Raw genomic sequence first — 23,226 nt, forward strand, 5'->3', positions numbered from 1 at the left:
CTCCAATATAGTAGTCTCTGAATTATGACACATGGTTGGGAAAATAAAGCTTAGGATTTCATTCCAAGGATAATAGTCTCTCAGATTTAAGTGTAAACAGAGGTTTTCACCTGACTTAAGAAGACATAGGGTGTGCAAATTTCGTACTCAGCATTTTTTGTTTTTATCCTTGCACAAATTATGATATATGTCTAGATAAAATAAACTCAGTCTGAGATTTGTAACTCAGAATGAGACGAACATGTGGCATTGCAGAATTATACCCCATTCTGAGGTGTGGAGTGTACCAAACTCTGTTGCATCCATAAGTATAATGTGCAATTTTAATATCCGAAAAACCAGGGGACTTGGAAGGAGGACCTAACATGCAAAATAGTGTGTTTGTGGGTGAATAGGATATGTGTGTGTTGGGGCTGTTTTACTGTGTCTGTGTGTGCATGTATGTTTGTATTACAAGAGTTAGTGTCAATGCATATGGGTGCTGCTAGGAAAGCGTTCACCTCACTTCAGTGGCAATTTTGCTCAGAAAACCTGTGGACAAAATGCACCAAAAGGAGCAAAAGTGGGCGAGGATGCAAAATCAAAGTTTAATTAAAAATGTATGTTGTTTTACAAAAAATCAAGGACACCATCGCACAAACCACACAACTCGATGCACTTTTGAGCAAGTGGAATTCTATGCAAGTTTGGTAAAATGATCACAGTAAAGTAAGAGGCTTGAAAAAAATCAAGGTCTTACCTAACAGTCATATATTTATAGTCATGCAGTTATACTTATGCTCCCAACTTCTGTTCATTGAAGTTGACCCGGACGAATTACAGATTAAATTGAGGACAATATGTGTTGCACTTTCCAGTCCAAATTAACTACTCTAACTCCTGCCAATACTTTTTGGGGGGAATGTTAAACAATTGCTAAATACTGTAATTCGGGGTTGACAGGTTGCCATGTAGCACCTCAGCACAATCCCGTTAGCTACTGCCTAAGGCTTTCACTTGAGACAACAAACTATGAACACCAAGACATAAATGGACGCATATTTAAAGAAAGTTTTGCGGTTCAAATCTAGGTTAGGTGGACCACAGAGCGAATGTGGTGGCTAGCCACATGATGGACTACTTAAGCTCATTTGTCAGATTCTATTCAGTGGTTAGCGGGCATAATTGCTCCAGTATAATCAACATCTAAACCTGATGATAACTGAGTGTCTTGAATAAATTCGCCAAAGATTTGAATCTGATCATTTCCCATCACAATGGTTTTCCACTACAAGGGTATGAGAGAGGGTGATGGGGCAGCACCTGTTAAATAGCCATGTTGTAGGTATTTTAGGAGGTTCACTGTTTACATGGTCTCCGGTGTAGCAAAATCAAAATTCACAAACAGAATTAAATTGACATTACAAAATTATCCTCAGAGATAGAAAATGTGTTTCCAATGCATGTTCTTGTTTATTTAATACACAATTAGTAGTTCTTCACATGGTTACCAGTTGTTGATGGCTAAGTGAGCCCCATCATACCAAGCCATACGCTGAAATTAGTTACTAGCTAAACCATTAAACTCTGAAAGTAAAACGATTCTTTCTTTCTTTAGACTCTCACATACTTACCAGAGACAGGAGAAATTAGCGTGCGCAGTCTTTCAGACTCTCCTTTGAAGGACTTGGCTTTTCTTTCCCCAATGTCTTCCAGGCTCTGAGAACTGGACACCCGATGCAATGAAACAAGCAGAAAGGGTACAAAAGTAAATAATTTTGCCATTAATATCAGAAAATGTAAACAATATTTTCTAATTGCTCAGATGTATAAACCATAACTTTCTTGTATATGGGTATACAATTTGTTCCCCCATAATACCTTGAATACAGATTGACTTACTCTCTATACTCACTCGGAACAATTTGGGGCTGCCATGAATTCTTTTTACCAGGCTGCTTTTAGCATCCAGTCTACCAATGGCCTAATTTAAAGGTGAGTGGTGATTGCTTGCCACAGGAGAATTTGTGTTTGCTATGGCAAAGCCGCCATTTTTTAAAGGAATATATTGCAAATCATTCAGGGAGCATTTGGTATCCACAGGGAAAATAAATGTCAGAACAATCTGGCGATTCATTTTCATATCATAAAAGATTATTTATAATCCCATATCTTTTATCTTACATACAGTACAATCCAACCATTAAGATACACACATTTATAATTCTAACAAGAAATTTGCAAAGATAGAATGAAAAGTCCATATCATCAACCAATGAATGGCATCTGTATTGGATATCACATAATACAGGCTTCAAGTTTCAATACTAGCCACCGATTCTGATGTTAGCAGCCACTTTTGATATTAGCATTCGATTTTGATACAAGTAGCCAACTCATGTTTTGCTGGAAACCCCGCTTCTTCAGGGCCATGCATCAACAAAAAAGCTCTTTGATTATTTTTCTCTAGGATAACATAAAAATATCTGATCTCCCTCTTCATTAAAGATTTCCCATTCATTCATATAATTGATCACATCCCTGGATTAATACCAACATGCATGTACTCATACATACATTATATCCCTTCATGATGCTCATGATTATTCACATCATCAAAAATAAGTTGACAAAAAATGCTGTCCAAAACAGATGGCCATTCATTTTCTACGAGCGAAGATCAGTGAGCCTATCCTTTACTACCAACGTCTGAAATTGTGATGGACGGCACACGGAAATGGGTGGTCGATGATAGACTCACTGACACTTGAGTGGATCTACTCAAAGTGAATTCAAATTTATTTTGGGCAGCATTTGTGGTCATGTCTCATATCTAAGGTTCTTTAATTATTGCTTCTTTGAAAAAATTAACAATACTAATTGGGTTAGGACTGTATTTAGTTATAGTTTGATGGCTATTAGGTGGTAATGTGCTTTATTAGCAGTTAGTTATTATGATGTTTAGATTAAACAAAAACATATATCTCAATATATCGGGGTACAAGTTACAGGTTATGAGAGCACCAGGAGGCTTTGGTAATAATAAACATTATTAGCAAATAATTATTTTTATCATTAGATGCACCAAACGTATTTACTTAAATAAATGTAGGGTCATTTTAATAATGTAGTTGTTTTATATAACACCTACCACTATACTTTTGCTGTACCCTGAAGTGTAATGAAACCATTATTATTACACAGTGGCTGCTACTCAAGCTACCAACTTTTTGAAAGATGAAATGCTGGAATAAAGAGGCCTAACAGAAACAATGTGACCTAAAATGCAATTTTGTCCATGTGCTATGATTTCAAGACTTTTTAATACTTTTAATCAAAATGTATTCCTTGAAGGATATGGTAGTGTTAAAACATAATACAAGAGTTTCTTTTTCTGAAAAATAATGTCACAAGTGTGCTTGTTATAATTCTAAAAACGTGGTTTATTAGTTGGGATTGATCTGTGTCAACCACAAATAATAAGGTCACTACCTTGGTAGGTCAAGTCAAAGGTTTCAGTGATTAATACCTGACCTCAAGCCCAGGTAGCTATGGCACTGAGCAGACAGTCGTATCTTAACAAAAATATGTAAAACATTTAGAAATACCAAACAGTTAAAACTTCAAAAACAATAATAAATTAAAATCCCTCTGCAATTCATAAAAATTGAGAAAAATATAAAAAACAAAATGACAGGTTAGTCTTGAAGTTCAAGGATGATAATGGACAAATCTGGAAATGTCCATAAAAAATGAAGCAACACTTCCCAAATATGTGAGGGGGAATCACAAAGCTGTAAGAAACACCACATCAATAGAATGCAAGTCTTTAAGAGGCCAATGAGTGAATCAAATCCAGTGGATTGGGCAAGTAGGTAATACGTTTTCAAAGCAGCATTGATTTCAAGTGCAGTTGTGTCTACATGTAGCTACAAATGCAAGCTGACAGTGAAGTTTCTGCTCGAAGATGTCTAAAATCTACAGCTATAAGAAATCCAAGTATTCGGTGAAAAGGAATGGAAGCAATTGCGAGCCTGCAGGAAATGCCATTGAGGAATGTTAAAGCCGAATATAAGTCGAGCCAGGAATCGGCCTTTAGCTGAAGCTTGGGATGCCAGTTTCATGGCTCGTGCTGATGACTGGTGCAACTGTGATACTATAAGTCTGACCGGGTAAATAAGACTTCCTGAATGATTATAAACATTTTGGATGTTTTTTAGGTGAAAGCAAATATTGTCTCTGATTCGACTGCTCAAAATAATTTTACCAAAACTCGGTTGAGGTGAAGTTCTTCTGAACAGGTGCTAAAGAGCCCAATTCTTTCTGTAAAGATTTTTGAGTTCAGCATCTCATTCGTTCGGTTTTCGGGAACTTTACAGCCACCAAACTCCTCAAACTGGCTCCTTTAATAGCCATTCGTTTCAAGAGATTCTGATGCAATTAATTAAGGCCAGTCAAGAAACTGACTTCTACTGCCTACCCCTGGAATCAAGTTCTGGAAGCTGAGGTTCAAGACAAGAAAGAATATATTCTTCCAATGTTCTCTTATCAGGTACAAGAAATACATCTTTCAACGTGTAGGTTGTATTGGCAGGTGGGCCAAAAGAGGAAATAGCACACCATTGATGAATGATCCTAAGTCACTCCATAAAAGGTTCATGTGGTACACCAATTTCACTACACCATGATATAATTGCAGTGCTTAGGGGCACATAAACGGTTCCATTGTTAGTGTGATGAAATCCAAAATGGGAATAGATATCTGTGTGGCACAGGAACACCTAATTTCCTCAACTCCATCCACTGCCAACCAGTTTAGCCCAGGGCAAGTGAACAGAATTTCAAAACATTCTTCTTGCACTGCCCTCAAGTGGCCTACAGGGCATTTATAGAAATGAAGAAGATAGAATCTCTCTAATACAGGGTCCATGACATTATTAGCAAAATAATGAGCGCCTGTGCCCAACTCACTGCTCAGAAGCCCATGGAGGTGAGTTTAAACATTAGCCCACCTTATGTTAGGCCACTTTTATCCGCTGCTAAACACTCCCGGACCCTTTAGCTCACTCTTGCATAATTCTACTTTCTCCCTCTTTGATGGTGTTCCATTTCCTCCTTCTTTCCCTTGTGTTTTTCCTTCTCTTGGTCCTGGGAAATGTGTTATGAGGAAAACTAATTGCGGGTCCCCAAAAATAAGTGCAAGTGGCTCCCACCAGCAATCTTTGGCCCATACTTCAGTAAATATCTTAGCTTGTATTTATAGGTTTGAGGGACTCAAATCTCAAGTTTTGTTCATATTAACAGACTAAACCTGGACAAAGAACACAGTGGCTTATTTACAATCCCCATGCGCCACCTGTGCATCACTTTTAATATGGGAAAAAGTGACCCACCGACAGCGCAAGGGGCTTGTAAATAAGTCCCACAATGACTCCGGTTGCTGATGTCATAAAACCAAAGTAAGTTATTCATAAATGACTACAGATGTGAGCTCGGGCTGTCATTTTGTAGTTAATCCCATATGCAAAACCTCTAGATTCAAAATTAATTTCAAATTGCATTTGTTTACTGAGACATAGTTGCACAGTATGCACAATTGATCACAAAAGCTAAACTGACTGGAAAGTTCACAGTAATGGAGATGATGTATCCTGCTCAAACAGGTTTTATAATTGACTCCTCCATAACAAAGCAGGGTGGCCTACATCATTTTTTAGGTTCTCGGCCTGATCCAGCGCATGCGCTGGTCTCGGCTGAGACATTTTGGGGCTCTGTGAAATACTACTTTGCCGGCGATCAGCTTGCTAGAACGTGCACAAGAGAGAGCGCGCGCATGCGTATTATTGCAAGCTGATCGTCGGCAAATTAGCACGTGCGGTGACACGCGTGCACACCATGCACGTCACCACACACTTTTTTTTAATGTAATTTTGTGGCCGCCAAATGTTTGTTTTTGAATGCATGCAGATGATCACTTTCACGGCCGCGCGGCTTTACTGCCGCACGGCCAAAGCTTGTTTTCTTTGTAGGGGACGCGGAGCACTTTAACCAGGTAAGATTCTCTGTTGCCATTTGAAAGACATTTGGTTGCTTTACAGCTCGGTGCACAGTTAATGCTAAAGGACACATTTTCCATAGATTGCAACCCCGTTTTTCATTTTTATCGCCCTTCACATCTGCAGCCTTTGCTCCAGACGTGCTGAACCGAATCAAGAACAAAGTAGCACTCGTCGTCGGTGGCGCATGGTTTGACACCAGTTCACTGATTTACCAAGTTCTCAGGAGTGTGCCAGTGGTATTTAAAACATACACAACATACGCGCATTCGATTTTATAATACACACGGCTTCCGAGCTATCAGTGGCCCTACGTGTGGAGTCTCGGCTTTCACAGCAAGATTCACAAACGAGTGCACTTAGAGCTGTGGGGTTGTGACTAGGCATGGGTGCAGACTGGCACTGAGCCTTCGTTTCTTCTTTCACGCCACAGTGAACAACTATCATTTTTCAGGAGTAGGGGGAAGCTTGTGAATGGCGTCAGACTCTGTGGGTGTCCATAAAGATTCCTTGCACACCCCTCCCCGTCCCTTGCATGCAGTTTACTCCCACAAGTGTAATACTCGGCAGTGGGTACGAGGATGGCTGTAGGGAGCTGCACTATCACCGCTGACGAATGACGTTATCTGAAAGCCGTAAGTTTGAGTCAGACAGATGCATCCTTCTGAGGAGGTTAAACTCCGCACCATCAATCCGGTAGTAGTGACATCTGTTATTTACAGTGCTTGGAAATGGAATACAAGTGCTATTCAAAAAAGTTATTATTCTCTTCAGCAGGAAATACATTTATGGACAAGGCCACCTTTTCTGGAAACCCTGCATTCATAGACCAAAACATTTGCACTTGTAAACCTGAATTACATGCATGAGGGCTTTGTCATTTGAGCCCTCGTTGGTATCACGGCTACCATTGTGATTGTTTGTTTGCTCTTGCAATGACTCTCAGCTGCATGCTGCGACTTGTTCTACTTTCGAGGTTAGCAGCACTTATACACTGTCACCATTTGTACAGTCAGATTCATGTTGTTTTGTATGTTTACGTCCTTGGGTAATCTTTTTACACTGATTTCAGTTCTGTTGTTGTTCTGCCCTATAATTTATTTTGATCATTTTCTGCCAATAGGTCTCGCCTTTGGGACCTTATAAGTGTTTAGTTATCCAGCACAATATTCTTGTGTTGCTTTACAACAAGGCAGGACTGGCTTTGGGGCAGTACTCTCTTTAACAATAACTTATGGGTTTGCAAGCACCTGAATTTCCTTGTGCAGTCCAGCAGTTTTAAGGCAACAATAAAAATGTAAAGATAACTCTTGTGATTAATGTTACTACTGGTGAGAGATCGGAATTTGTTTCCAGTGGCAGTTTTTACTTATCATATATTAGTGCACAGGGATAATGTGCCTGCTGCAAAGAACCTGTACTATGCAGATCACAAAACTGAGTGTGAGTAAATTATGAGAAGCGCTTTAAATATGTTTTTAATGTATGTCAGAGGCAGCCTATGGAGAGGTGAGGGGCGCTGTTGGAGAGGGTAGGGGAGGAATTAATGGAGAAAGACGTCATGAGAGGGCGCCAAGAAAGGCTGTCCGCTTCCATCTCTAAAGCTGACCCTCCAACCAGTGTAACAAAAGCCCCCGCATCCTCTGCAAAACGGAGGCCCGAGCTCCCAGGCCCCCTCTGGCACCGGCAGGTTCTTGGCCTGAGAGCTCCAAACTAGGTCCTGGCATGGGGGCCCCTGCAGGTACCCTGCATGGGGCTGGGCAATCACTAGTTTTTTTACGCCACTGCCTGCAACAACGGGGGCGAGTTACTAAATTATGAACATGTTTCAGTTATGGCCAAGTGCATGACACGATAGGGAGTTAAAGCAGGCCGACGATATTAAAGGCTGCAAAGAGGAGGCACAGGTCTGTCAATCTACATTGTATACGACTTCAAGGCCAGTGTAACTGGTTTTATTCCACAGGAAAAAAAACATTCAGAATTTCAAAAATAGGCAGAAACATGGGAATGTCCTTGATTCTCTCATCTATACACAAAAATGTCAAAAACATGTACTGCTAAAATGATGTAACAAGCGTGGTGATGTGTGTTATTAATTTCACTTACCCTTAAAAAAACACCATATACAGTTGTTTCACCGGCCCATTAAATGGCATTTAGTGCCACGCACCGAAATTAGGTGCATAGTATGCTAATACAGAAATTAACATTTACTATTTTAAGAAAAGCCTGAAAACATACTTAATCAAGTGGTAACCTCATGCTGTTCTCCCCGCGAGTGAACAGACAAGGCATGACTGCCTTTTTGGGTTGGAGACGTTTATAAATAGACACTTTGCGTTACTAATGGCACTGTATACATGAAATGATTGGAACCAAAGCCGTTTTTAAACTCAAAAACCTTAAATTTATTGATTTCCGACGACAAATAGGCAGTAGTTTAAAATAACTACAAATGTCCACAACCCCCCTCCACCCCACCCCCCCCCCCCCCCCCCCCAAGCTGAAAACCGAGGAAATTGTGTACCATATAAGTAGGGCTCCCGTTTTTATAGTATTCATTTTTTGCAACATTTACGTCTGTATTTATCCATATTTATTTTTTCACTATCTTATTGGTATTTATCCATATTTCTTTTGTGTTTTGAGAATAAATGGAGTAGTAAAATGGTATATTTCCACATTTTAACTCGTAGACGGGCACTCATGCATGGATGTCTGCATGTTTACGCAAATTAAGCAGCCACAGATAACAAAACACTACAATAAGAAGTACATATTAGCGTTATACTACAAATGTATGTTAACATATACCTGTATTTATGGAAATCTCATCAGTTTTTTAACTCTCCATGTTGTCTATCTGCTCAGCTTTTGCATGGAATTCATGAAAGGCAGCTTGGAGAGTTTCTCACAAGAAGTACAAGTTTCAGTATTTTTCCGATTTTAAAACTAAATAGAGATAGAAAATACATTGTTTTCTGTCAGTATTTAACTATTAAAAGTTGCATTTCTTATACATGTGTTTTGATATAACTATGTATGTGCCCTGATGATTTCCAAAACACTCATACTGCATTCTGAAACATGTTAATTGGTTAATTATTTCAGTCAGTGGCATCTTGCAACTGAGATCTTTTTTCTAATCTGAAAGTTCATACCAAAGCAAATCACAACAAGCGACTGAGAATTTCTACTTTCTGGACTCAATTAACTTGTTCACAGTGCTATTATAAGACATTGCCATCTTTTGCATGCTCTCTGCCCAGATTGTTACCTTATGTTCTTTACTGGCTTTAGAACTTTGTGCATGTGCGCCCCCTCTCAACATGGTTGAATTGGCATATTCTTAATTGGCACACTTAACTTGCCTGTAAGTCCCTTAGAATATGGTGTAGAATTTGCACCCAGGGTTTAGAAGTTAAATACTACTTGTGGACTGCAGTACCTATTTCTCTATGCACTATAGTGGTAGGGTAGACATGACTTCAGAGGTGCTTGGACAAAATATCACAGAAAGATTAGCGTGTACACAAAATATTATGTCAAGAATATCGAGAACAAAAATATAATGATGGTAGGTTTCCATGAGTAAGCAAAGTCTTACTACACTTACTCCACATATATGTCATTTGGCAATATATGAAGATGTAGTGTTAAGAATAGTAAATCTATACTTACTTATTTGCACTTACCTTCTTGGTATATTGTTCCTCAATATTTTTGAAATGATATTCTGTCTGCATGATATTTTATGAACTGATATTCTCTTACACAGCCAACTTCAGGCCTACCCTGGGTAGCCTGATGACAGCAGTGTAAAACCTTCAAGTGACCTCTTAAAATAAACCTTTTTGATAGGGGAAATACCTCCCTTTTAAAAATTAAAATGTCACCCCTATGTAGGCATTGTTGCCCTAAAGGCAGGGTAAATGGTATTTCAATTTAAGGGGAAAGGATTTGGTGTAACGTCCAGAGCTGCCGACTTTGGAAATAGGAACCAGGTATGGGTTTTGGTATCGGCTCAACATCCTTTGATTATGGGTAAATCACTTAATCTTCCCATGCCTACCAAATAAAAATAAAAATGAACGTGCCCTTGTGTGATGTAACTGGTGCTCATGTAAAGGGCTACACTACCTTCGAGTCAAATTCATGCTAGTCAAAACTGCACACAAAAAAAGAAAATGGTGGAAAATGAGGAAATTGAAGGCAATCAAGTCCCTATTGCCCTAAAAGCAATTTTCACTGTACAAAGTCTCTTGCTAGCCCAGAGAGAAATACTGGCAAGCAATATTAAATATTAATTCTGCTATTTTTGGGTAGAGGCCAGCTAGAAGCTAGCTTTCCAGCAGCAGCCCAGGCAGTATTAGATTAGCCCTGACAAGTTATGAAAGCGGCTTCCAAAGCTGAGACATTAGCTTGGGTGTGAGGAGGTGTTTTGTTCCCTGGCAGGAATACCAGTCAGGGTGGGCCCAGAATCTTCATTCACCTCAAAGGGGCCTCCTCCGTCACAAGAAAATGTTAGGTAACAGCTGAAAAGGCCCCAGCCTTTTTCTTTGGGAGACTATCACCAAATCACCATAGAGAAAAGGATTTCCCCATTGTTTAATTTTAGAATGAGAGGCATTGTAGGATTGTTTGCAGTAAGACAAACAGAAACTCCTGCAAAAGTGGGTATGGTTACTCTTGGGAATGTTTACCCTATTGGTTGAAGAGGAGCCAGGTGTCACTTCCTCCCAAAGGATTCTGCCAGGCATAAATATGGTGCCCACAGGCACTCTCTTAAGAATACTTTCTGGATGTTTGGAAGAACATAGGAGGACTTGAACTGCTTTGTGTGATCTGAGAGAAGCCCTGAAGGGCTGGTGGATCTGTTCCCCCTTGTACCAAGGACAAAGAAGTGCACTCCCAGGGCTAGTTGGGGATCTCCTGTGTAGCTATATGACCACAATAAGCTGTAAGACGTTTTTCCTGAAGATCCCAGCTGACCTGACCTGCACCCTGCTAAAGTAAGTCTTGACCCACAAGTGTTGTCCTTCAGTCCCCCAAACCATTGGCAGTACCTAACTAGACTTCTCCTACCACCCCTGAACAGCTGGAACGCAGAAACCTTTTGGAATTCCATACTTCCAGAGGACCATGACAAACCACCCAAACCTATCCACCCAAAGTGTTACCTTTCTGGGCTAAGATAACAGGTTTTACCTGCTCAGACCATCTCCACAGCAGCAAATCTGATTCAGCTGACCCTTGGAGAGAAGGCATCCAGCCATGTGAATCCCATTGTCAGAAGCAGCCTGCAGCCTTATCATGCTGGAGGATTCCATGTCCTAAAAAAGAAACTAAGGCAGAAGGCGAAAAATCTTGACTGGGAAAATGCGTCAAAAGTGTCCGACCCTCAAGAGGACTTCCTTAGCTGTGAAATTTACTGATACAACCTTTTCCTGTCAAAACCAATGGCTCCAATGAGACCTCATTGAAAGCCTATCTGACCTCTTGAGGACTTCCTTGGCTACCGCCTGCTGCCTTGCCCCACTATAGGCTTTTGACTGCTAAAAAAGAGACTAAGGGGCTGTTTTGGACTTTAAAGTGCAATTAGTACTCCATCACAGCAGTTACTGTCAATGAATTTAAAGTCTGACAGACGGCTCCCTCAACATGATGGTACTGTGGATTTTGGTTTTGAAAACAGAACAATTAATGATCTCGTGGTGTGGGGATCATTTTGCAGTTTACACTCCTCCTTACTGCCAAGTTTTAGTTGGTGGTGACGGACCATGTAAACGCCCATTTTATGTCCCACTGTAAATCGCAGCTGTCGAAGGAGTATGTCAGCGACAGAGATGGAGTAGTTTCTCTTACGTAATGAAGGTCTGCCAAACTCTAAATAAGGACATATGGCCTCAGGTAAAATCTCTGTCCAGGTAGGAACCTTGTTGGTGTATCAACCTGCACTCCACCGACGGTCAGCCTGATATCATGCCTGGATCCTGATCTACCATGACCATTGACTTACTCTGGCACTTTGCCCTTCAATATTTAAAAATTTAAATCTCAGTTTCCCCTTATGGGTGTTTGGTTATTTTGGTTGTATTGTATTTATTAAGTTGCACTCTATTTTTATGCTAGGTTTGGGATTTTTATTGTTTACTGTTTTGAAGTTATTACTGTTTTGGTACTGCAAAAAAGAACTTAACCGACTGCCCGAAATGTCATCTATTTGCTCTGTACCAAAGCTACCAGGTGATTGGGTTCAGGTAAATTTTGTGACTTTAAGGGGTCACCCTGATAAGGGTTGTGAATATTCCTTGAAAGGGGCAGTCACCCACTCCAAATAATAATCCAGTTTAACAGAGCTATGCAACAATAACTATCGACTGCAGAAAGCACAGTAATACTCTTTCGCTTAGCCATCACCGGGCACTTTGGAATTTAGTTTTATATTTATTACATAGCAGGCTGTATCTCCAACAGAAAGTGCATGAACATCCCAAACCAGGCCTCTCTCCATGGCACGAGCACATACATCTTCATTGCAAAGTTCAGGAAGCATTTAACTCAATGTGTTATGACCGGGCCTTGATCCTGGGATATCCAATTCTATCATCTATTGCCCTTCCTTACATGTAGCATTTTTTTTTACTTTTGATTTCTAAGCATGCTGGGAAATGTAGTTTATGTATCCTCATCGCTATAATGTTAATTACTTCATTCCCATTTTATTTATGGTGACTCCAATACTAAATCTATAGTGAGACTAATTTAAAACAAAGGATTTTAAAGCTGTGGAATCAATGTCTCTAATTCATATGCAAAACCTATGAAAGCTGATAATAAACTCATATTGCCTTTAGTGGAGAATATGTTAGCGACTTGAATGATGCTATTAAAAGATGGAATATGAATCCTTATTATCTACATGGGGTCTAATTACAAGTTGGTCAATGTATTCTGATCTGTGTGTTTACTTCTGTTTATGCACAGGTCAGAATTATGAGTTGAGTGTTATTTAATGCATCCAATGATAAACGGATACGTTAATCCCTCAACCTTCATAAAGTTTTGGCAGGTCAAACCTTCCGATTTAATAGGGGTAAATCATACGGTTATTATTGTATTATGTGTATGTGAAATACCAAATCCTCATATTATGCTCCAGAAACTCGTAATAGGAACTGGTTATTGCACCCGATAAATAATCAGCCCCATGGTATCACTGTTTATCAGGTGCGATAAATAGCACCTATACTTATAATTAGGCCCAGAGTGTCTGGTGTGTCATTTTTAGCTATGTGATATCATTAGACTTGGTTAAAATTTGCAGTATTTCCTTTGGGAAATAATGTGAAATGCACACAAAAAAGCAACAATTTATGTATTATTAGCAAACTTCCAGTCTGACATTTTGCTTAGCATGAAGTGCATCCTTGTATCCATTTTAGATGCGAGGATGCATTTCTTTAAAAGAAAAGTATATAATTGCATGTGACAAGACTAATCTCTGCTCGCTTTCTGTTAGTTTACACTGTTCCTTGCTCCTGCAGTAAGAGCTTTACCAGAACAAAATCTCAAGGACACGATGTGACGTAATGACATTAGCTTGTGCATTTTGTGAAACAAGTGTAATGTGAAATGACAGAAATTACACCCGGGCCTAGTTTGTAGCCTTATTACTCATATTCTAAAGAGAATTGAGTATTTATTAGGATTGTGGCAAATGATGGCACTCTTTATACCATTAACAAATGATCACCCATTTTTTTTCTGCAATATCCAGATCACTCTTTTCAAGAGTTCAATGTTTCTGGAGTACTTTTCTGATTTTAGAGACTTCATTTTTATATGTTGGTATTAGTCTTATGCTGTCTTGGTTTTCCTTTTTAAGCATGTCCTTTAGTGATCAGACGGTGCTCAATGTTCCTATTTTTTTAATACTTATGTGCTCTAATAAATTACTCCTCAGAGTAGCCTTGGAGTATGAAACAGCTTTTAACTTTAGTAAAGTGTTTGGTCTTTTCTTCTTTGGGACAGTTTGTTTTGACTCTCAGCATATCCGCATATGGGATGCTCCATTTGAGCCTTCTGCCATGACGAATTAGTGACACACTGTTATTAGCTGTGAGTGTATGATACCTTTAATTCTTCCTTTCTCTACATAGATTAAAGTATTTAGAAATTCAATCTTCCTAGAGCTGATCGCACATTAGACGAATATAGTATGGGTTCTAATTCAAGGTCTCAAAGTAATTATCAAAATAATCTTTGGATCAATCCCATATTAAAAAGAGATCATCTATGTGACGGAGCCAGATCACAATATATTTGGAAAATATTGTCATTTGTCTCTGTCACATAAATTGTCTCTATTTTAAAATGCGGTGGATCCAAAAATGGTTATCCATTAATCCATTTGTTTATCTATCTATATATCCATCTGTCTGTCTGTCAATATACCTTGGCCAAGGCTTCAAAAGAAGCCAACATGGGTTGCTTTGAGTTGTGCCAGAATTAAAAGGATGAACTGCAAGCTGACAGAGGGAGTGCCTTTCCTGTGCACCCGTGAGGAGCCGAGGGAGACAATGGTGTATATAATCTTCAAAAATTAAATTTCCTATCACATTGCTTTTAGCAACATGAAAGAGAGGATTATGAATGTAGAATTAGTTAGTGGTTGAATTATGTATGGTTATTTTATTAAGTTGTACTTTTAGTTGTTCTTAGTTAGTGATATAAAGCTTGTGCGGTCATTGGTGCAGCATTTGGCTTGGCTGTTATGCCAGTTACCGATAACAAAGCTAACCATAACTAGTCCATTTCAGTGGTTTTTCAGGTTTCATTTGTAACTATACGTGTATCTTAACAGTTTTTTTTATTGAAATCCATATATTACATAAATTATCATCTTAATATTCATACAACCAAATGTCAAAATTCATACATCAAAATTTATCAATATCATCGGATTTGCAGGAATTAAAGTTTAACAGAAACACTTAATCAAGAATTCATCAAGCTCATAACTGTTTTTGGTGTTAATTTCTGAGTGTTTTTTAAACATCTGTTGAGGTGTTATTTTTAACTATGCGTGTAATTAACTGGTTTTTGGAGTGACGTTTTACATGTTTTTAACATAGGTTAAGGTGTTATAAACAAAGCTAGCCATAACTGCTCTTTAGCCTTAGTTTATCAGTGAATTTGTCTGTGAGTGATCAGTGTGGGTTCAAAGTACATGAGCAAGGGTTTGTGAACACCAGAAGCAGTCCAACATGAGTCCATGGGCCTTTCCCGAAGTATCACAGACCATAGGCAAGGTTTGAGGACCTTGGTGCTGGTCTGTGGTCTGCATCACCTCATTTACCCAAGACAAATGTTTTTTTTTTTAACTTAAAGGGAGTCCCTTTCGGGCCTCCTACATGAGCCGTGGGATATGGGAATGTCACTCTACCCTTTTATGGCTCCTTTCAATTTTTTTCAGGACACAGGGACTGAACCCTTTGCGCAGTAATAGTGGATGCAACATATTCTTCCCTATTTCTGCCAGCTAATTAGAGTCTTCGGGTCCTCGATGGATAGCAGGAAAAAAGCTCCCTGTTGCAATCATTTGTGATTATTTTTCTAATGTTGCCCTTGGATTTGACCACAAATCCAGGTTGGCAGAACATCCGTGGACTAAATGTCCTGATAGCTCTACTTTATTCTTTCATGCCACCCTGAAATATCATTTAAACACTAATTTCTTGAAAACGAATAAGCAAATTTTCACCAAACCAAGCGAAGATATTTTCTTTAGTAAAACACTACTTTCATGGAAGTTTGGTACTATTCTACTCAGATATTTCTTTCTATATAGAAGCACAAAGATTCCTTTTGGAGTTAAAACTGAAGAAGACATCATGGACATCATTTAGGGGTCACCATGCAGGCCCGGACTGGCCATAGCGGGCACCGGGCAATCCCCTGGTGCGCCGCATGCGTGGGGGCCGGTTTTGGGCCCCTGGGGACCGTTTTTGTTACAGGGCCGTTTTTGTTACAGGGCCGTTTTGCAGCATAGCTGCAAAATCGGCCCTGTAACAAAACCGGCCGAAAACTGGCCCGACAAAGTGCTCGGCTGTGTCCCCCCCCCATTTGAAGTGGGGAGGGGGAGCCGGCCTAGCACTTTGCCAAGGCCGGTTGTGGTTCCCAGCCCGGCCCTGTCACCATGGGTCGCCGTTGCACCTTTCACTTTGTTACCCATGGGACTGCCTTTGTGACCCCTGGGCTCAGAGCAGAGGTAGCAAAGTCAGTGCAAAAAAGACTAAAACAGCTTGTTATTATGGTTGTTGGCTCTCTATCCTTGTTTTTGCCTATGTTTTATTATACCAATAGGAATAATAGTCTATTGTTAGTTTAATATAAAATGGACCACTAAGAGTTGGAACTTGATATTCAGCTGCACATGATATGAGTAAAAAAACTTTTTAAAGATATGTTGTGTGCGTGCTTGTGGGTGAGAGGCTGTGCGTTTGTGAGCATGTGTCTGATGTGTGAGAATGCATGAGTGGGTGGATGAGAATCAGTGACAGTGAGTGAGAATTAGTGGCAGATAGTGAGCAAGGATAATTGCGAGTCAGTGAGTATGAGTGAGTCAATGAGTGAGAAGGGCAAGTGCAAGATACTGAGTAAGAGGGAATGAGCGCAAGTAAAAGAGAATGAATGAGGGATTGTGAATGAGTGTAAGTGAGCGTAGGTAAGAATGTAGTGTCTGCCATTGGCCTTGGCATACTGATGGTAATTATTGGCTTTTAGAGGCATGCAGGGTAAAAGGCTGCTGCTGGCAAACTGGAGGAAATTGTTAGCATCACAGACACCTGTGACAAAAAACTGGCACTGGCAAACTGGAGGCAATTCTTGTCATAATCGTCACTCTTAAGTAAAATACTGGTAGTGGCATACTAGAATTAATTATTGGAATATGGAGCACCCATGAAAAAATGCTGGCTTTGAAGCTGGCTCATTGGAGATACTGCTTTACATAAGAGAGGAAAACTGTGGCTTATGGAAATAGGCACCAGTATAACACACTGCTGTGACACACTAGAGATAATTTTGACATAAGATATATCAATGGAATTAACTGCAACATTCTGACACTGGCCTATTGTTTGGAATGTTTGGCATAAAGGGGCATCCATGGCATATGAGAGGCCTGTATAATAAACTGCTGGCCCTGGCACAATGATGTAATCTTTGGCACCCAAAGCACATGTTGAGTACAATGGGGTTTTCCCCTCATTAGGGTCAGGTTTCGTTCCCTTGGCACACCATGAAAGGACTTGAATATGAATGAGTTTCCTTTCAGAGTCTACAGCTTTTTAGCAAACTTATGTGAAAATTGTGCCTTTAAATACACTCTTTGATGCCATTCAACTTACATTTTGTTTTTGTGGGGAACCCCAAGGCCTCCTAGAAGAGGTCTGGCTTGTAAAAATTCAAGGTAAGTAATACTTCAAACCAATTTCAAAGGTCATGTCAACCCCTTAATGTGGGTGGTTTCTAAAATATATTATATCAAAGGGGGATGAAGAGCTCAATATTTATCGAGGTCCTATGCCTATGCTGCTCCCAGAAGTAAACTATTTGACCATTAAAGTAGGATTAGTTCCTTATTGGCCAAGTGGTCACAAAGGGTTGAGACCATGTGGCTAGTCCTGCTGTCGCAGGGAGACCACAAGGTCAGATCTTAATACCCTCACACAATTGATAGGGTGTCATGCTTCATCACTGGGCGTTCCTCGTCTGGCCAACACAGCAATGCCTGACGGGCTTGGAGGTTATTAGTCAGAGATCTTTTGATCCAAATTCTCCAATTAGGTGAATGCATGAGAGGGGGCTGTGCGAAAGTGTGTCAAGTGAAAAGTGAGGTGTGTCTAAAATAGACTCTGGTGACCTAAAACAATTTTTATGGCTTAAGGGTACCAGGACTCAATGAAAACAGTGGTACTATTGTCCAGTCACAATGTACCTACATAGCTGCAAGCAAAGTGAGGTTGACATGTTTCATGCCTAGATTGCCCAAAGGGTCAGTCGGCACTTCATCAGGACCAGAAATAGTGATTTATCGCCACCTGAGGGGCATGACAATTAAAGTCATGTCTTCAGGTCATGTTATACCACTTCCTGGGGATATTGATGGTCAAAAGTCAAATGATGTCACTTCCTGTGATGTCATTAAGGTGTGATGTCACTTCTGCAACCCATGGCATTTTAATGAATCAATGTAAATGAAAGACATATTTATGTGCCTCTCTCCCAAACCTCCGTTTTGTCCCACCTTCAAGGATCTACATGAAATTTGCCATGCCAAACTGAAATCAGATTAACTTTCTTTAAAAAATGTTATGCTATTCATTGAATGGCGTCAAAGTTATCATGAAAGAAAAAGGTGCCTTTCAATTGAAACTCTGAGCTAGCCATAACGCTAATAATAATAATACAAATAATAATATTAATGATAACAAGAAGAAGAAGAGGAAAAAATACATATCAAGTACTCTGGGCTCTTTGGTAAAGTTAGTGTCTTGATGTACCTGTGAGTCATTAAGTTTAAATAGTCAATAGCTAACTCTAGATCTCGCTTATTAGCATGCCATAAGTGGATGTAATCAAGAAGCACTGAATTTAGCTCTTGCAGTTGGTGTTAGAAAATGTGATTATAGTGAGTCATCTTTCAGAAGAAGACATGCTAAATTTAGTACTGAAAGAACCATGTATGTTAGTGAAATAATACGTCCAGTCATCTATATAAACTTGGGTATATACATTCTTAGTTTTGTACAAATTATGAAGTCATGAACTTGCAAGTTTGTGACATTATGTTCAACGATACTTTAATTGACTGTTCCTTGAGGTCGTGGTATCTTTCATTACTGGCAATATCCATTGTGGATACTGTTGATTGCCATTAGTCCTTAATGCCTTAAATACTGTTGCTCTCCAACTGAATAATCACATTACTCCCTTTACATGTTTACATACTTAACTCTCCAAAGTTAGCAAAAATAAATAGGTAAGGCTTTAAAAGTTCTAGTGTACTAGAAACTCAAATAAAGCATGACACAATAAACCACATGCAATAAGGTCAAGTCAAAATGTGTGACTTCTAAAATAAGCATTTCTTTACTTACATGTATGTAAAATAGGAAAGTTAAAATTGAGACATACATAACACAGAGGTTTGCGGCCAAGATACAACTCTAAACCCTTTAAAGCTTGAATCATTTGTGCTCCACGTGCACGATTTCTTCATTCATGGGGCACTATTCCCAATGTTGTCATCTGGAGCAAACTGTGGGTGTCTTCATCACCCTTAGTTAATCCTCTGGTTTCTTATGTTTTGTTTACTACTAGCCAGTCAATTGAGCAGGGCTGCCAAATATAGAAACACAATGCCGTTTGAGTAATTGCATCTAACTGCCAACTGCCATCTCTCATGACACTTATCTCCATGTCCATTTAAAATACTATTTAAAACGAATTTCGTTGTGCGCACTGCATCCACAAATGCGATGCAGTGCACGCAACAAAATTTGTGTTATTTATTTATATGTTTACTTACCTGTAATCCTCCGTAATCCATTGATTACTACCCCCCATCCTGTCCCTCCCCCTCCCCACGTCACCGCCTGGTACTTACTCCCACTACCGACCGCTACTGACCAGTATTTTGAGTGGTACAGCTGGCCTATAGCTAGTAGTTTGAGGACTATACAGTGCCAGTCCTGGAGCAATTTGAAAAGGCAAAACTTCATTCTGAATTCCTTCACCCACTTGTCTAGGTTCTCAGTTATGTCTCCCAGTCGGCCTCTATGTATTAGACCTGCAAAGGTCTCTGCTAATTATCCCACAAGCGAAATAAAATGATTTAGAATGTAACTGTTGTGCTATTAAACTCCACTATTATCCCCTGTGGTGCCACCAATGTTTTAGGGGAGAGTCCTGAACTTCCCACGGTGGTGTCCCCAATCTGGTTCTCTGGAACTGATTCAGTTGAACATATCCCAACTTCTGACACCGGGAAGTGAAATGTATCATTCCAAGGTGTTTGAAGGTTCCCTGTGTCAGTAACTGATCTAAAGTGAGGATGCCTGTCCTTCGCTTTGTCTCCCAACAAATAGACCACCCCTCCACACAAATGTTAGCATTGTTCCATATGGGCAAATTTGTGTGCAGTCTAACTTCAGTCTCCAGTATTTTGTGCAAATGTGGCAAGGTATTCAGCATGGTTTTTACCACAGGTTGCGTCGTCAGTAAAGAAGGTGTCTTATGTCTATACAGTGATCGGAAACCCAATTCACTGGATGTGAGTAGAGCCTTGATCAATGGGAACCCATAACAGAGGGTCCCTTGTTTTGGGCCACATATCGACTAACTGTGACAATTGAAGCGCTGTAAAGTAGTGTTCAACACGGAAAAGAATCAGACCTCCACATCTCTTATGAGTTATCAGTATAGATGTTTTTTCACCTTGGCTTCATGTTGCCCTTACAAAGCCCGTAATGCCCTTATGAATAGATTGCAGAACTGAGCTCTTGACTGACAGTGGCAAGATACCTAGCACATACATAAATTGGGAGAACACCACCATTTCTACAGCCTGTATCCTGCCCCATAATGATTGATGTAACTGCGACCATTTCACAGTTAGTTCTGGGTACCAGCAATTCCAAATGTCTAGTATAATTCTTTCCAAACCTCTAACAATGTATACCTCTAGTAATTTAGCAATTGAGATTTCCATTGGGGAAATGTACGCTGCAGTGGTGGCTTTTTTGGTGACTTGGGAAATAGTTAGTGCCTCACTGTTGTCCCAGTTGACTTTATAGCCTGATAATGCTCAGAAGTCTGCAATAACTGGCATAAGAGCCATGAGTGAGTTACCTAAATCAGTAAGAGTGAGCAATATGTCATCCACATGCGAACGTATTCTGGAGGGACCTGCAAGTAGGGATCCCTGCTATCCCCACTGACTGATGAATGGTCACTACCAATGTTTACAGTGACAGAAGGAAGAGCAGGGCCATTAAAAGTCACCCTTGGTTTGTTCCTCTGTGGACAGGAAAGGCTGATAGAAATCCTCCACAGTTGACCTGAGCGGTGGGGGTCTAATACCGCCATTTATCTTTGGCAAATAGGTTGCGCCCATGTCCAGTCTATGGGAGTAGCAGATATTCCCATTCAATCCTGTCAAACACCTTATCGACATCAAGTGCAAAAGCCAGAGTATTCTCCCAAGAGTCTTTAGAAAGCCAAAGGAGATGGGCCGAGGTACACGTATGATTACAGGATGTTCTTATAGCCATGAAACCCACTTGTGCATGGTGAATAAGATTAGGGATTACTTTTTTTAAGCCAAGTACCCACATTTCTCTGCCAGGATCTTAACATCCAAGGGAAGAAGAAAGATCGGATGGTAGCTCCCACATTGTATCAGATCCTTTCCAGGCTTTGGTAGGGGCGTAATCAGTGGTCGATTGGAAAGGTATGCCAGGCATCAAGACCACTCCGCTTCCTTGTAGGCTTCATACAGTGATTCTGTGGCTTTGTCTTTGAACCCTAGAAGGGCATCATTGCCTGGAGCCTTGTTGTAGGAGAGGTCAAAAAGTTCTTGTGTGATTTCATCTTCAGTAATCTCCACTTCATAAAGTGCTCTACCTTCCGCATTCAGGCAAGGAATTGTCAGGTCAGCGAGAAACCTTTCCTTACGGTCCTTGCCTTCCTCTACTTCAGTGCTGTTGATTTCTCTGTAATGCATGGCTTTTACCATAGTTATCCCCTGTGACCATTTAACCCTTGATGTCACTGATGGCCACCATTTTGCTGTAAATGATTGTAATTGTAATTGCATTTATAACGCACTTACTACCGTGTGTAAGGCTTTGAAGCCCTTTATGCCAGGTAGCATGTTGCTCCAGAACCCAACATTAGTAATTAATCCAGTGGTTTTTGGTTGTTCTTGGTTATTCAGATTGGTCTTGTGCTCTCAAGGAGACCATTCCATGCATTCAATCCAGTGATTTTGAGTTGGGTTCAAGTAGGAACCACTGACAGAATATAGGATCCAAAAACATTTAGTGGACAGAATATCATGTCAAAAACATCAAGTGTCAAAATAACGAGAAGGTAAGTGCAAATAGGTAAGTATAGATTTAGTATCTTTAACTCCACATCTACGTGCTTTGATGATATATATAAATTGTCAAGGTACAGATATGTGGAGTTATATATTGTAAAACTTTACTTACCTATAGAAACTCACTTTTGGAATATTTTTGTCATCGATATTCTTATCACAATATTTTGTCTCACAATTTGTTCTGTGTAAACACCTTAATCATTAGTGGGGTGGTATGTGACTTCATGTAGATGATGGCTGGTGGGATTAGTAGATGAGCTGGATGAAATGCTAGGTTGCAGGGTATGACTTTCAGAGAAGGACGGGTTGTGAGTAGGTGAGGCAAGAATTTGCAGAAATTCAATAATAGAGATTAAGACAAATATGCACATTTACTCAGAAGAAAGGAGGCATGCCGAGGATGGAAAGGAAGCAAAGGACATTCAAAAGAAATAGGAAGTGAGAATCTGAAGTTTTAAGTCAAGGTTTACCTTTTTATGGAGGCTTGTAGGAACATAGAATAGACTTTTGAGATAGCAAATACTCTAGGATAGTTCAAGAGTTAACAATTGTGCTAGTTTACAAAGTGTAGACCTCCTTCCATTCAGTCAGAATCTGCTGAATCGCGCTGATGAGCAGAAAAGACACATTTCGGTGGTATTCTCTGTACCACAGAGCCCCGACCAGCCTTTTATTTGAGGACTACAGCCAAGAAGTTAAACAACAGCAAATACCACGACAAATACACTTTCACTGGAAGTCACTCATTTTTTTTTATACATTAACTATGCCATGCAAAATTGCAGACCAAAAACATATCTGAAGATAATTTGATTTTTAAGGTGTCTGCCACTAGAACCCATTCCTCAAACACTTTAAACAAGCACTTGTAATCCCACAACCTTGACTTGATTTTCACCTTGTTCCATAAATAAATAGTGTCACTGTAGCAAGGCACTGCATGGGCTATACATTTTCACAGTGCTTAATTTGAGCCGGTGGCTTCCAGTGCTTGGCACCTGGACTTAATTGTCA

At 39.9% G+C, this 23,226-nt stretch overlaps 1 protein-coding gene across 1 annotated transcript in view; it reads right to left on the reverse strand.

Moving 5' to 3' along the window:
- Positions 1-23,226, reverse strand: part of LOC147702782 (protocadherin-10-like) — a 296,015-nt gene that overhangs the window by 38,298 nt on the left and 234,491 nt on the right. Inside the window, exon 3 of the mRNA XM_086928823.1 lies at positions 1,614-1,705. Coding sequence (XP_086784949.1) covers positions 1,614-1,705 — 92 coding nt within the window. The remainder of the gene's footprint in view (positions 1-1,613; positions 1,706-23,226) is intronic.

Source organism: Lissotriton vulgaris, chromosome 7 (assembly GCF_964263255.1).
Source record: "Lissotriton vulgaris chromosome 7, aLisVul1.2, whole genome shotgun sequence".
Classification (NCBI taxonomy): Eukaryota; Metazoa; Chordata; class Amphibia; order Caudata; family Salamandridae; genus Lissotriton; species Lissotriton vulgaris.